This window comes from Naegleria lovaniensis (assembly GCF_003324165.1).
Source record: "Naegleria lovaniensis strain ATCC 30569 chromosome Unknown tig006, whole genome shotgun sequence".
In the NCBI taxonomy this organism is placed as follows: domain Eukaryota; phylum Heterolobosea; class Eutetramitea; order Acrasida; family Naegleriidae; genus Naegleria; species Naegleria lovaniensis.
The window spans coordinates 597,752-612,946 of record NW_025407828.1 but is presented as its reverse complement, the minus strand read 5'-3'; the positions used below and the strand labels follow the sequence as shown (position 1 = coordinate 612,946).

The following is a 15,195-nucleotide window of genomic DNA, read 5'->3' as shown; positions in this document are numbered from 1 at the left end:
ACAGCACATTTTCTCAAGTCATGCTGTCTCAATTAATTAAATCATCAAGCCACTCATCTAATTCTTTGGTTTCTTCTTTGGGTGGTGTAACTGGTAGATTTGTTGGTTTAGGAGTTTCAGTAGATACAGTCTTAATGACCGTTGTTGAGCGAGTATTATTACTCTGTGTAAAAATGTTGGTAATTGAAGGAGATACATTGGATGGAGTATTTTGAGAAAGGGAAAGAAGGTCATCCAGTACATCATCAGCTGTGTCAATGATTTTTACAGGTTCAGATTTGGTTGAGCTAATTGTGGGCGTGGATGTATTCAATACCATGTTGTTCCGTTGCGTGACACTTGGCTTCTCTGATTCTTGAACAATTTCATCTAAAATGTCTATTGGTGTTTGCTCTTTCATCTCTATAATATTGCATGCATTTACATCATCTGAAGAACCAATCGTGACTCCTTCCACATGTTCAATATTGTCCACATTCTCAAAGGAAGGTATTTTTTCTTGTGTTTCGTCATCATCTGAGAGAGAGGCTTCATCATCGTCAGTATACTGAACATGGTCATTTCTCTCCATTGATGTCACATCAATGGCTCCGCTCAAAAATTGTCCAATCGGTATAAAATCCTTTTTCGTTGATTGATTGTCAAATGTTTCATGAATATGATTATTCTCCATTGTTGGCAATGTACTTTCTGTTCGTCCACAAATATCTATCAAATCTAATCGTTCTTCCAACGAAATTTGTGGATTTTTAATTTGCTTGGCTAGCTCTGCTTGATCCAAATAAAACAAGGTTCTCATAATTGTATCATATGTTGTTGAATAATCCTCCTTTTCAGTTTCTTCCCATTCGAGTAAGCCTCTTGACGTTGCAGATCCAAATGTCTGAGTCAAAGTAACACTGTTTGATATCATCATCATTGTTTCCTTTTCCATTCTATTCAATTCATGTTGTAATTTTGCTTTCATTTTCTTTTCTTCAGCTTGTGGAGTTTTTTCGTCCTCATCTTCCTCTTCGGTTTTGAATCTGAATGAGTTGTCTAACAGCTGTCTCTTTCCATATTTCAATCTTTTCATTTGCTCCTCTTGTTGAATGGCCAAAAGTTCTTCCTGATCCACTTCTTCATCATTCACGGTAGCAATTCTTCTACGAAAGCCGGTTCCCGACATTTGCCCTGTAATCATAAAATGCTTATTACTTCGGGCAGATTGATGTTGTTGATGTCTTTTGTTCTTGATATGATATTTAGATGGCTTCTTCCCCGATGAAGCTGATGATGATGACGAGGAAGAAGATTGCGATTTCTTTGTACTTTCGTGTGGACTCATTTTTTATTTTTTTATTTAATTTCAGATTTAGTTTCATAATGATTCTAAAAATTGGAGCAATAATTTACTTCTTCTTCTTTGAAGATTTGTGAGGCATTTTGAAATTCACTGGTCCGTCTTCTGGCACAGCAATTCCAAGCTCTTCTAGTTTTGCGAAAAGTTTCTCCCCAGAAAATGGTTGTTGTGTGAAATGAGGCATGTCTGCATATGGATTAATGTGTTGTCTTCGTTTTCCTGGCTCTGCAGGAAGTGGTTTTTCGTCAAATATAGTTGGAACATACATCATTGTTCCCTTATAGCTCAATTTCATGTGTTGAGAAATTTCAAAATCATTCAACACATCACGTTGGTAATGAATGAATTTGTTAAGGGCTTGTGCCGCAAATTCCTCATGGAAAACCTTCTCAAGAATTTGGCGATCTCTTTCATAGGCTTGTTCGTTCATTTCATCAATTTCTTCTCGTATCAATAGTTTATAATTAAGTGTCACAGTTCGATAATCTGGTGAAATGTTCACGCTCGTAATGTACGGCCTCTCTAAACTGAGATATCGATAATACTCTTCATCGGTCATCTTATCTTGATGTTTCAATTTCTCAAGTAAACATTCTTCAATATATTCTGCAATGGTTGCAAAGTATAGATGACCAAGTCTACTTCTATTTTCCTCATCACTCAATTTGGGGGCGGTTATTTTGTCAAAATCAGCATTTTCTGTTTGTTCAAGTAACTCTTCAATATGCTTGAGTCTATCTGTTGCTACCAATGATTCCATGTCCACATTTTCATCAATCTCCATAACCGTTGCCTCATTCAAAAAAGATGAAAGCTTTGCATCTAAATTGGACATTGCTCGAATATTCTTGTCCACTGGTGTAACTTCCTCACGAACATCCTGATGGCCATGCTTGAAAGAAGGTGCCTTTTTCTGTGCATGTTCTTCTTTGTGATGAGAACGATGAGAATGATGATGATGACCTCTTGACTTTTTATATTCCTCAATATATTTCTGAACATTTTCCTTGGTGGCTTTCACAGCTTGTTCTGTTCCTTTTGGATTTGCAAAGAAGCTTGGAGCTTGAATCTTTTGTTCATTACTTTTATCAGTAAATTCCTTATCCATATCATCAGTAATGTACTTATTTCGGACAGGTTTGAGAGGAATTGCTGTATCGGATTGAGGTCTCACTTTAGGCTTGAATGGATCATATTCTTCACGGTACGAAGAATTCCTTCTCCTATCTGAATGACTCGAGAAGGAAGCATTAGCATTGCGAGAGAGATGTTTCTTTTCCTTCCGATCTAAATATCCAGTTTTTTTGTTCATGACTGGAACACTGGAAAATGTTCGTTCCATTCCATCAAAGCCTTGTCGAGTATTACTGTTCCAATGCTGTTCATAGTTGTTCCGAATACCACCTCCGCTGTTGAAAAAGTGTGGTTTTGTGCGTTTTTCTTCTCTTGAAATCAGTGTGATGCTGTATGAAAGAGTTGTTGTATTCCTCTTTATCATTCCGGAGAGCATGAGGTTGTTGGAATGTTTCAAAACTGGAAAGAGGGTCAAGTGATTGAATCGGTTCATGTTGAACATTTTTTTTGGTTATTGTTTTTGAACTCGACATTTTGATTGAAGGGACATTGAACCTGTGACAACCACTGCTATCCATAGTGAACAAGTACTGTACAGCAGAGTTTATGGTTGCTGCTACCAACCTTTACCAAAAGGCAGCAACGATGGATTTTAAAAAATCTAAAATCAGCGAACATTCACGTCAACAAAAAAAAATTGATGAGAGTGGGATTTGAACCCACGCCCTTGCGGAACACGGTATTAATCATACCTTAACGTGTCGTCTTAGACCGCTCGACCATCTCACCGTACGATACTGTCAAATCTGATGTTCAAGAAGAGTCAATAATTTTTCTAAGCTCTCAGTGATCGTTCTGCAACAATTGTTTAATAAAAGCAATCATGAAAACAGACTACAACCATCAACTCGGAAATGCGCATGAATCACGAATGGGGTCACAATTGTACATGCGTGTGAGGACGCTCAATCCACTCTTGTTCGTTGCTAAAAACTGGCCTAGGTTTCGTTCACACACAAAAAATTCGAAACAACCTCTCTCTCATATACAACAACTCAGTTCCAAACACACGCAATGTCATCTTCTCCATCCAACAATCTTCTCCAATCCGTTCTAGTTACCGGAGCCTCCCGAGGTATTGGTCTAGAATTTGTCAAACAACTGCTCAACAACAAATCCTCCACTCAACTCGTCTATGCTACTTGCAGAGATCCCTCCCAAGCCAAACAATTGAATGAACTGCAACAACAACACAAGGACCGTTTGGTCATTGATCAATTGGACATTACCAGTGATGATTCCATCAATGCACTCGTCTCTCGCATCAGTAACAAGTCTCTCAAGTTTACTCTTCTTTTCAACAATGCAGGAATTACCATTCAAGTCGGAGATTCTATCAGTGAAAGTACTCGGGATAATATGGTCAAGATCTTTGAAACAAACACTGTTGGTCCTGTATTGCTCTCTCAAAAAGTCTATAACAATCACTTGTTAGAGAAGGGAGCTCTCATTGTTAATATTTCATCCATTTTGGGCTCTATTGAATTGGCCACTCAACCTTACTATCCAAATTATACTGGATACACTATTTCAAAGGCTGCTTTGAACATGGTAACACGTCTTCAAAGTACTGCTTGGAAAGATGTTTATGCTCTCTCCATTCATCCAGGTTGGTTAAAGACTGATATGGGAGGTGAGGAAGCTCCAGAGAGTGTTTCTAATGGTGTTTCTGGTATTATTAACGTTATTGAAAAATTCAATCCAGAGACTCAAAATGGAGCCTTCATTCAATACAATGGACAACCATTGGCTTGGTAATGAGTGTGAGTTGTTCATGTATGAGTTCATGTATGTATGGAAAAGTATGATCTTGTAAAAAACCAAATTTGTTGACTTTTTATGATAATTTCCAAGAGTTTTCTGCGTCCTATTGGAGTTCAATAGGTAAAGAGGATCATCACGTGATTGAGAGTTCAATAGGTAAAGAGGATCAACGTGATTGACCTTCTTCCTGTTTTTGAAAAATCACGTTATTCATTTTCAAGTTTACCATCGTTATCATTATCGCCTCGTCTTCTCATTATCCTTTCATCTCTCTCTCTTACCCATCATCCATTTCTCAAATTAATTTCATCACCTTTTAGAATTTGTTTGAAAGCCATCATAAGCCTTTTGAAAAAAACAAGTAACAGGTGGGTCGTGTCCAATCGCAACTAGTCATTATCAACATTCCGATCTTCTCTCACTTGCTTGTCGTTTGAAGAATATTGTATGTCATCTTGGAATTGTTTTAGTTTCATCAACTTGTTGGTTTTTATCAATGACTACTACAATAATAACCACCACTTGTATGGAACTGCTGCGGATACTGCAATCATGCTTGTGATGGTACTGATTTTGTTTCTTCTTCTACTATTTCTTATAACGATCTATATCAAGGAAGAAGAAGAAAACGTAACAACTGCCAATTCAATGAGTCGCACCACTACTTACCCACGTCCTCATGATGATGATGATAGAATGATGGATGAAGATGAAGAAATGGAACTCGATGTACCAACCCATGTATTATTTGAAAAAGGTTTTACAAGCTTGTATGCAAAAGGAATGTTTACAGAAGCTGCCAAATATTTTGATCGGATATTGAGAAGGTTTCCAGATCATGTTGAAGGTATGTTGTTGTTGAGTGAGGTTGCTGTAAGAGTAACGAATGATTTAATCTTGATTTAAATCTGTTTAACCTAATGGGATGATGATTGACTCGCTGCTGTCAATTGTGATGGCGTTGTGACATATTTCCCATCATACCATCATGACTTTCAAAACCATACAGCTCTATATCATAAAGGAGTCACACATTATGTGAGTGCTGACTTTAGTGAAACCATCAAACTAGAGAATCGAGTGCTTCAATTAGATCCAAGACATCGTTGGGCCTACGTCATTAAGGGAAATGCTTACAATGAGAGAGGTGAATACAAGAAAGCTCTGGAGACCTTTCAAGAATGTATCAAAATCACCAATGACACTTTTGATGTAGTCTACAATGCAATGGGTAATTGCTTCTTTCTCCAAGAAGATTTCCAAGGAAGTTTGGCCACTTACAACAAATCCATCTCACTTGCTCTGAACACATTCACACTTTCGAATATTCATCCAGATGATGTCATTTTCAGAATTTTGGAGAATGATCAAAACTTGTCTCAAATTTGTCAGAATGTACTCTCTCAAAGGGCGAATGCACATGATGGTAGCATTCCATATGTTGCACCAGATTTCTCTAAGCTTCAACTGTCACCAGTCGAAGAACGATTTAAAACAAGAATTTATGAGCGAGTTTATCTCATGAAATATACCACTGCATGCTTGACCATTCTCAATAAGGGGTTAACTTTGGTTTGTATGAATCGATTTATGGAAGCACTGGATTGTTTCTTGTTGATCGTTCAGGTTTCTCACTCATTGATGGGAAAGTCAATTTTCAAAGTTGGCAAGAGACTAGATCCCACACGAATGAGTGAACTGATCGAGTTATTGAATAATGAGGACTATATGATAGCTAAAAACAATGGATCTTTGGCCTACGACAGTCGAACCTCACACTGCATTGCTTATTGTGGTATTGGTATTATTTGTGAAGCATTGACTTCCAATTTATATTCCAATGAATGTGGAATGGGATGTCCATGCTCGAATGACCATGACTCCTCTGTGGCCACAAACAAAGCTCTAACCAGCTCATCTTCTTCATCAGATATTGCAGCGGATGCCAAACATCAACAACACTCACATGTTTCACACCATAGTGGTGATTTTTGTCGAGGAAGTTTCAAAGACATGTTATCGTTCAACAAGAAGAATGATTGTTATAGTATGGCCGATCTATTTTTCGAGAGAGCAGATCGCCTTATTGAGGACACTCGAATGCGAAGAGAAGTTTTGTACTTTAAGGGAGAAGGCCTTCGAAATATTAGAGATTACAACAGAAGTATTGAATATTTCCAGAAGGGTTTAGAAATGAATCCATTGGAAATTCGATCCATGATTGGAGTTGGAAGAGTATCCATTAATTTACAAGATCTCAAAACTGCGAGACAAATCTTTAACAAGATTCTTGACATTACCGATTATGACCATCCCATTGCCATGAAGTATTTGCAAGTCGTGAAAATGTCACCCCATGCTCGAAACGAAAAAGCTAATATTTATTGTGACATAACCTTTCAATGTCAACACTAAGAGAGATGTACATGCTAACTGTACAATAGTTGTTCATATGTGTTTACACGCAATGTAAATAAACTCTTCCTAACGTGCGCCTTCTTTAAATTCAAATAATTTCGAAAAACAAGAAAATTTTCTCTTGCTAAAAATTTCAAATTAAATATTAAAGAAAAAATGAAACAAACGTATGAACTGTCTTCCGATGAGGACGTAGAAAATGATTCAACTGCCGCTGCTTCCGATAGCAAGAGAAATGGTTCAGAGAGGAATCTTGATGATCATCAAGCTAAACGGTCATCCACAGATTGGAAATCAACAAGTCCGTCCATTCATCATGATGATAAATCAAGTCCGGAAATATATGACTCATCACCAAGACTGGTTGATGCTTCTTCTCGGGCCTCATCCGCTATGACCATGGATCAGTTTTTACAATTCTATAATCAATTATTGATCAATGTTTTTTTTACGGAACAAGGCTTTGCTAGCTTACCTCCAGGCTTACAAGTTGTTTTTGATCATTTTACGGAAAAGTCTCACCATCCATTGAGTATGGAAAAAGTGGCAGCATTTGAAGGAGAGCAACCGAAATCATCTCAAACAAGCTCACCACGAAAATCTTTGACTTCTCAAAATACTGATATTACTACTCCTAAACAAGTCCACAAACAACATGTTGTGACTTCGTCTAAATCGTCCCCTAAGATGGTCACACCAACAGCCTCTCCAAGTAAATCGGCTGTATCTTTGACCGAAAAGTCAACAGTAAGCCCATTAAACAAAACTAGTTCATCTGAGAAGGCGTCAACCAGTAGGCCAAGTTCTAATGACACGAATGACAAGAAAAGAAAAAAGACTAGTACTTCCACACCACGCACAACCAAGAGAAAAAAGATTCAAAAACGCACACCAAAACAAAGTAAACAATCAGTGGACGGAGAAGAGTTAGGTGAAGATGAATATTTCGTGAAAGCAATTTTGGATCATAAAATAGAAAACGGAAAAAAGAAATACTTGATACACTGGAAAGGTTATCCCAAATCAGAATCCACGTGGGAGCCTGCAGAAAACATTCACGCCGATCTCATCACAGACTATGAAAATAAGCTGAAAGCAAAGAAAAAGAGGTAAAACACAATTTTTTGAATATGTTTACTCTAGAACAACATCGACACATGCCCAGACTTTGTAACCAAATAATATACCTTCTTCATCTGCCAATCGAAAGTAGGCCGAATATACACCTGATGTTGAAGGAGCTTGCAAATCTACTGACACTTGAAATTCTTGACCCACTTGAATTTCATTTTCTCTATTTTTGAGAGCAACAAATTCAGGAGCATTAAGGAAATTTGCCTTCTTTCCTTGAAGAAACATGAGCTTGCAATTTTTAGGAAGAGCTCTAGTACCACAATTTTTAAATTTCCAAGTTTTCTTGAAATGCTCTCCTGGTTTCATCTTGGTATGATCAGGTATCGAAAGATCGGCCACAAATGTTGCTAATTTACGTCCATATTTGTTTGGTTGATGCTCCTCACTGGGGTATGTTATGTCTTGTTGAAGTGCAGAAGAATTTGATAATGACGATGGCGTGCTGCCAAAATGAGTTGTTTCTTTTCCATAGCTATTCAATGGTTTGTTTTCCGATGGATCTACTTGGTTCAAACAGTCGTCAATAAATTTCAGACATTTTTCAAATAATTTTTCACGAGCTGGTTCGCTTAGATTGGTTGTTTTTTCCATAATTTTTAAAGTCAATTCTCGCGGTGTTAGTATCGTCGTTTTAGTTGTTTGGTTAGATGTTATTTTCGTGGATGCGTCCACTACAGCAGTGGTACTGTTATTGTTTGTGACAACAGGGATTGTTGGTAATGGTTTAGGAATGACAGGTTTGGTACTAGCGGTAGTATTGGAAGAGGTTGGAGTCGAGGCATTGTTGCTATACCCCATGGCAGCATAATTATGATCAATAATTAATCGCAAATCCGAATTTGTTTCTAAACTATTTTTAATTAACTGAACTAGTATTTCATCAGAATTTACATGTAATAGTTGTCCATTCATATCCCATCCATGATTATTCGGAATGATTGTTTTTGGAATTGAATTTTTATAAATTAATGAAAAACTGTTTGAATTTTGCTCCGACATCGGAACCGTGTTGATCCCAAAGACATGTCTAATTTTTGCAATTAAAGCGTCGAGCAGTGGTGTCCTCGTTGATGTTATTGATGATGAAGCAGGTTGTCCGCATGAAAAGTAAAATCGTCGAATCGTCTCTTCATTGTACACTTTTAAAACAATCAAATCTCGTGAAGAAGGAACAAGCATTTTTTTAAAGTTCACCACACTATTTCTGGCTGAATTAATGTCATCATCGAAACATTGGTAAAAAGAAAATAAATCAAAACGAAAACTTCTTTATTCAGAGGTCACTTGGAAGATTAAATTCTTAATACGTTGAGCCATATTCAAACAGAAATTATTGTCCACATAGGACATTTGTTGCTTCAGTAAAATCTTGGGCATTTTGAGTTGAAGAATTTCATCGAGAAGTTTGTTGAGAGCCCCAGTGGTAGCTTCTTGTAATAATTGTGTTCGTTGTTCTGTGGTTAAGGTTATTTGTCCTAATTTGTTACTTCTGTCATCGCTACTCGATTGTAAATATAAATTAATATGTCTAAATAACACGGTAAGTGTGTTTTCCAATAAATTAATATGAGTGTTCAGATAAGAGTCAAGTTTCAACAACTTTCTAGTGAGAATAGTTCTGCATAAGAGTTTAGCTTCGTTTGGCACAGAATCTTGCTTTTCAAAGAAGCTCATGAAATGTTCTTCACCCAATATTAAATTGGCAGAGCGGACCATATTGTTCAATTGCTCAATTTTAAGTTGGTCCAATTGCTGGATATTGGACTCACATGCAAATCGTTCTTCCAATGCATTGTTCAATCTGGTCAAACCATTTTGCAACAACAAGCACAGAGTGAAGAGAGATGGTCTTTGGTCTGTGGACTCCGTTGTAGATTTGCTTGAAGATCGACCTTGTACAACCAAGTCTTCATCATCGGTCATGGTGGATACTGCTGCTGAAGCGCTATTGGTAGATAAATAGTGAGTGAACAAAACTCTGCCAATTAAACTCATGCTTGATTCTGAAAGGAATGAGGGATATTCCGTCACTACTCTACAATAATTAATGATGATCTTACAAATTTCGTCAACAGCCATCTTTTTCTGTTCAAGTTCATATTCCATCTGCAGTTCAGTATTGGAATTGATTCCATCAGTTTGCGATAAATTAGCATCCAAAATATTAATTTGAGGCTTTCCTAATTGTTGAATAGTTGAAAGTTTCAATAAGGCATTCAAGAGTAGTCTCTCAAACTTGTTGGAATAAAGCTTCTTTGTAATAATGTCTGGGTGAAGAGCCAACAAGTAAAACATCTGACAAACCAATCTCACTAATTCCAAGGAGCCAGGTTCAACATAGACCAAATTTTTTTGTACATTCTCTAGCTTGATAATTGAGGAAATGGCTTTTCTGTGTTGTTCAATAAATGACAAAACTTGTTCTGCCACCTTCTTGTTGTTTCGGAGATTTGATTGAATAGAAATGATTAATTTGAGAGCAGGAATGGCTAATTGATTATACTTTTCTGTGATAGAAGGCTCCCAATCTCCGTCATCAAGCATGGTGTCTTCATGGTCGACTTTTCTTCCGTATTGATGGGAAATTATGGATGGTCTGAGGTCAATGAATGAAAAATGGGCAGATAGTTTTGGTAGTAATTCATAAGTCACCATGATTTCACAACTCTTTGGATCAATATCTGCAAACTTTAAAAGAAAAGACATGGCATTCTCATAGATAAACAATCGGTTCAGAGAAGAGGCGTCACTTTCATGAAAAGTAGGGTGTAACACTTTGGAAAGAGAATGTTTTGCTTCTGTCATTACGCTATCCAAAATTTGTTTCAAGTAGCCAAACTGTTCGAAAAAGTTAATCCATTTTCCTCTTTGTGCAATGTTGGTCGTGTATAAAAAGAGAGTTTCGAGAAGTGAGAAGGAAACTGTTTTCCAGATATTCTTGGCGTCTAGGGCATCCTTACAAACCATTGGTAATAGGGAAATATCATAACGATCCAATACGTGCTCATTATTCTTTTGCAGGTCTTGTATTTGACTGCTTCCAGCATTGAGTTCATTCTTCTTTGTGTATTGAAGATAATTTATCAGTGCTGAATATAAATTTCCTCGAACAGCTTGTTCGCTCTGCTCAGCATAAAGAGTGCATTCTAAAAGATTTCTGAAAATGGTGAGGCATTGATCAACAGGAAGCATTAGAGTTTCTCCACTGGTTATTAATTCCTCTCTCAATTTGGACATGATCCTCAAAATTAATTGAGACACAAGTAAGTCTAATTTTTGTTGCTCTTTGCCTTTCTTATTGTTGTTTGACTTCATCTGGGACAGCTTAAAAAGTAGAGAATTCATCAAATCATGTAAAATTCTCAATCGTATCTCATCATCGGGTATCATTCCAAAGCATTGAGACAGTGTGATATCAACGACTTGCTTCCATCCAGAAAAAGCATTAAACTTCGAAGACCAATTCTTTAAAAATTGTTTCCATTCTACGGATGCAATATCGTATGGAGTATTTGGAGTGACCAAGTTCAAATCAATAGTATCTAACACTTCCAACATTAGTGCTCTTCTTTGCTCAAAAAGCATGGAGCGACTGAAGATATTGTTAGCAACTCCAAGTGAATCTCCTCCAAATAAAATATGAACGAGCTCTTGCACACCACCTCTGTTGCTATCTCCCTTTTTAAATGCTTTTGTATTGGAATATAACTTAAGAGCCACAATTCTAATCACAAACGCGCGTTGATTCAGAATATGATGTGCTACTGGAGATGGAGCAATTTTTGTAGCAAAGTTATCATTCATCAATTTGTCATTTAAGAAGCTTGATTTTTCTAAACAGGCAAATGTTTGCTGACTCACTCTTCTATCAGCACAAAGTTTGTAGATGAGTTCGTAGCAGGATTCTATAAATCTAGGATGAGTCTTTGGTAATCTCTTTGATCTTAGTAAATGGAGAATAATTGTTAAACATGTCTTCTCATTGAAAATATCGATCTCTCTTGGTTCGTCACTTGCAATGTCAAAGCCACAAAGCATGTGTGTGATATTTTCTCCTGGAGCATCAACATTAGATTTTAACAGATCCAACATTTTGAGTCTAGTTTCATTGTCTCTTTGATTGTCATCAACTTGGGAATCATCAATGTCTGATCGCTCTCTGTTACTTTCGAATGTAACCGCATACAGATGTTTTACAAAGAGGTTAACAAGCTTTTTGTCTCTCTTTCTTTCTTTGAACAATCCTACCAAATTGGTAATATTCTTGCTGACTAAACAAAGAATGTTTACAACTCGATATCTAACCTCGTTGTTGAAAGAATAATCTAAGAGGTCGACTAATTTGATTATTAAAGTATTTGGCATTTGATATTCTAATCTCTTGATTACTGCTGGAACATCTCTTTGAGTCTGAGATAATGATTGAATGAATGCCTCCTCTTTCAGCAGTGTAGTTTCAATCATTTGAAGAGCATATATAACAGATTTTTCCATTGCTTCTCCTTCTCTGTTTGTGCTTCTTTCTTCTTCTAGATTAACACCAATAACGTTAAAAAGTTCTTTTCTGAAAATAGTATTGCTCAGCATGTCATTCATAATTTGGAATCCTGGTGGAGCTTGGAGCACAGTAGGAATTTTAGGTGCGTTTTCATCCTCCATCGCTTGTTGAGCGCCAGGCTTCGTGTCACCAAAATCACTCACAGAAGGAGAATATCTAGAAAGGAGTTTTGTGAATATTTGCAAGCATGATTTAGCGATTAGCCATTTTTCGCTGTCCTCTTTGTAGTATCTCTTGGAAAAGTTATTAAAAACGTCTTCTTGGATGAATTTGAGATAGGGAGCGAATCCATTGATAGGATAATTGGTACAGGAAATTAGAGAATAAATTAATTCTAAAAATCCCAATGTTTCAAAATATTCCCCTTCTTGAGATTCTCTAAAATTGAGTTGATACTTGACACCTCCTGAGTTAGAAATTTCGTATTTGTCATTCCTTATTTCATACTTGAGAATTTGGAATCTTTCCATCTGGGCAAGAATAACTTGAGCTTCTTTGCTAGGTGGTCCGCTTGATGGTTTCACAAAAGAAGCAAGTGTGGAGAATACCTGGCCCATAAGAACTGGAGACAGCTTTGGCACAAACATCAACCCAAACAGAAGTCCCAAAATATCCCAGCCATTCTCTAAAAATGCCATTCTGCTTTCTTCAGAGTTATGACAAATTTTTTCGACTAGTTTCAGTACAACATAGATAGAGTCCAAAGTTTTTTCGTCAAAAGCAACATCTTCCTTACTCATTCCGTTGTATTGCTGAAATTGTGGAATAAGTGTTTGGAAGAAGTAGCTCCAACTGAATAGTGGATATGGAGAATCACACAACATTCTGAATACGTTCACGGCTCCAACAGTGTCTCCACTAAAGGAACACAAAATTCCAATGTAATAAATAAACCCAAGATCAATCTCTTCCTGTAGTTTGCACAGTGAAGTTATGTGCTCGCAAAAAGTATTTGCGATGACCGCTCGTAGCTCTCTCTGTTCGAAGAATCGATGTGAGTATTCAGGATAATGCATATAAAGCTCACTAATCAATAACAGTAAGCTATTCACGTGTTCAGAAATTGTCTCTTCATCTTCGTTCTCCTCAAGCGGTAACCCATCTCTTCTTCTGTTTAAAAAGGTTTTCATCTTCTCGCTTTGATCAGTCAACAGCTCTGCAATGATATTGGATTGTTTGGTCAAAATACCACACACAAGTTCACTCAACACGTAGACAATGAACTCTTTTGTTTGCTCAGAATCGTTTCTAAACGTTTTGCTGTTAAGCCAGCCTTTAGAGATGAATTCAAAGACTTTTCGAGACAAGCTCAAGTCAAAGGCATTGTTTGAGTATCCTACAAAGTCATCCTTCTTCGTTGCTTGCAATCCCAAGCTCCACATTAATCCAATAACAGCTTCAAATTGAGGTTTGTCTACAAGATTCGGGTTATCCATGCTTTCTGTTAAATCCCTCAAGGATTTGTCGAATTTCTGAATAAATTGTGGCTTGTAGAGAGTGTTTGTAGTAACGAGTTTTTCAAGTTTAGGATCAAATTTTTCTTTTCCTTCTATTGGCTCTAAAAGGCAAAGAATTGTTGATGTTTCCATGTATAACATGTTGAAAATGGATTTGGATCCCATAGGAAGAGCATCTATTAACATCAATGCATCGTAGGTTAGTTCTTCATTTTGATCTGCAATGAGCTGTTCAATTGATGCATTGAATGTGTTGAGTGAATGTTTAAAACAATTGAAAACACTGTCAAAAGTTTCCTCATCACATTGTAAATTGAAGCAAGAGAAGAATAAACAGTCTCCCAAACTTCTCCTGATAAGAACCCTAAAATTAATTTGCTCAATTGAATGAGTAACTTCGTTAGAATCTCCATTTCCTGCTGACCTATAGGTGTTGATGGTATTTTGAGATTCATTGATTTGTTTTGTTAATTCATTGATTCTGGAGCAAATAGATTTAACAAGTCCCTCTTTGAGTAATTCAGTTGTCGATTTTGTTACAACCTCTCTGATGTGTGGATTCAACTCTTCATTATATCGGGCTTGAAATAAACAAACAACCGATAATAAAAGCTTTAAATATTCCTCGTAAAAGAGTTTGATAGAAGCATGATATTCTTCAGCACCATATGTCGTTGGCTAGATATATTGGAAAATGTGTATGATGTAGTGGTAAAAGATGACACTTCAATATGAGTGAAACAATTCAAGAACTTACTGGGTTGTGCTTGGTAGCAGTGAAAATTAAACTTAGAGCAATCATCTCGTTCAGATCGAGTGCATCCGAAACTTGGCAAACTAAAAGCTTTAGAGATTGAGGAAGATTAGACCGAACTCCTTTCACTTCCACGTTGTTATTTTCGATTTTACTTCTTGCGTCCGCATTCCTTTCCTATTAGTTGTTGTTGTTCAATTATGAAATAAATATTCATACATGAATTATTCAATCCTTTAAAATCCAATACGATACCATTCAAAATACATACGCTAAATTTCAAACTCAATAGGCTTGATTTATGATTGTTGATTAATTGTTGTAGTTTGGTTGTACTCTCCTTGGTAGGGTCCATGAGACCAATACTACTAATCTTTTCATAAAGATTATAGAAGGAATCTTCATTGTCTGGACCGAACGCAAACATAATGACGAAATTCAACTAAAATTGAGAGAAAAATTTGGAGCTAATATTCGGTACTCTTTGATTTCTTTTCACTTCCGCAATTTCTTTGAAGGAAAAGAGGCTCTTCTTGTGATGATGAGAATAAAGAGTGTCTCCTTCTGAAGGCTGTTTTGCTTTTTTTCTTTTTAAAAAATAATTCATTTGATTTACAACCATCTTGCACACACG

The 15,195-nt window shown here is 36.7% G+C and overlaps 6 protein-coding genes across 6 annotated transcripts; 2 read left to right on the top strand and 4 right to left on the bottom strand.

The window, feature by feature from the left end:
• Nucleotides 1-28: 28 nt before the first annotated feature.
• On the bottom strand, nt 29-1,327 carry C9374_013522 (uncharacterized protein; the record flags this gene model as incomplete). The annotated part of the gene is made up of 1 exon (XM_044689408.1): nt 29-1,327. The coding sequence occupies one exon, from the start codon at nt 1,325-1,327 to the stop codon at nt 29-31; it is 1,299 nt and encodes a 432-aa protein (XP_044553931.1).
• Nucleotides 1,328-1,391: 64 nt separating this feature from the next.
• On the bottom strand, nt 1,392-2,918 carry C9374_013521 (uncharacterized protein; the record flags this gene model as incomplete). Its single annotated transcript, XM_044689407.1, has 1 exon — nt 1,392-2,918. The coding sequence occupies one exon, from the start codon at nt 2,916-2,918 to the stop codon at nt 1,392-1,394; it is 1,527 nt and encodes a 508-aa protein (XP_044553930.1).
• A 572-nt stretch (nt 2,919-3,490) lies between these two features.
• Nucleotides 3,491-6,655, top strand: C9374_013520 (uncharacterized protein; the record flags this gene model as incomplete). The annotated part of the gene is made up of 4 exons (XM_044689406.1): nt 3,491-4,230; nt 4,634-4,685; nt 4,856-5,087; nt 5,250-6,655. 4 exons carry the CDS (start codon nt 3,491-3,493, stop codon nt 6,653-6,655), a joined length of 2,430 nt encoding a protein of 809 aa, XP_044553929.1.
• A 159-nt stretch (nt 6,656-6,814) lies between these two features.
• Nucleotides 6,815-7,771, top strand: C9374_013519 (uncharacterized protein; the record flags this gene model as incomplete). Its single annotated transcript, XM_044689405.1, has 1 exon — nt 6,815-7,771. One exon carries the CDS (start codon nt 6,815-6,817, stop codon nt 7,769-7,771), a length of 957 nt encoding a protein of 318 aa, XP_044553928.1.
• Nucleotides 7,772-7,792: 21 nt separating this feature from the next.
• On the bottom strand, nt 7,793-8,971 carry C9374_013518 (uncharacterized protein; the record flags this gene model as incomplete). The annotated part of the gene is made up of 1 exon (XM_044689404.1): nt 7,793-8,971. One exon carries the CDS (start codon nt 8,969-8,971, stop codon nt 7,793-7,795), a length of 1,179 nt encoding a protein of 392 aa, XP_044553927.1.
• A 90-nt stretch (nt 8,972-9,061) lies between these two features.
• C9374_013517 (uncharacterized protein) lies at nt 9,062-14,988 on the bottom strand (the record flags this gene model as incomplete). The annotated part of the gene is made up of 3 exons (XM_044689402.1): nt 9,062-14,485; nt 14,565-14,738; nt 14,833-14,988. 3 exons carry the CDS (start codon nt 14,986-14,988, stop codon nt 9,062-9,064), a joined length of 5,754 nt encoding a protein of 1,917 aa, XP_044553926.1.
• Between the last annotated feature and the right edge of the window lie 207 nt (nt 14,989-15,195).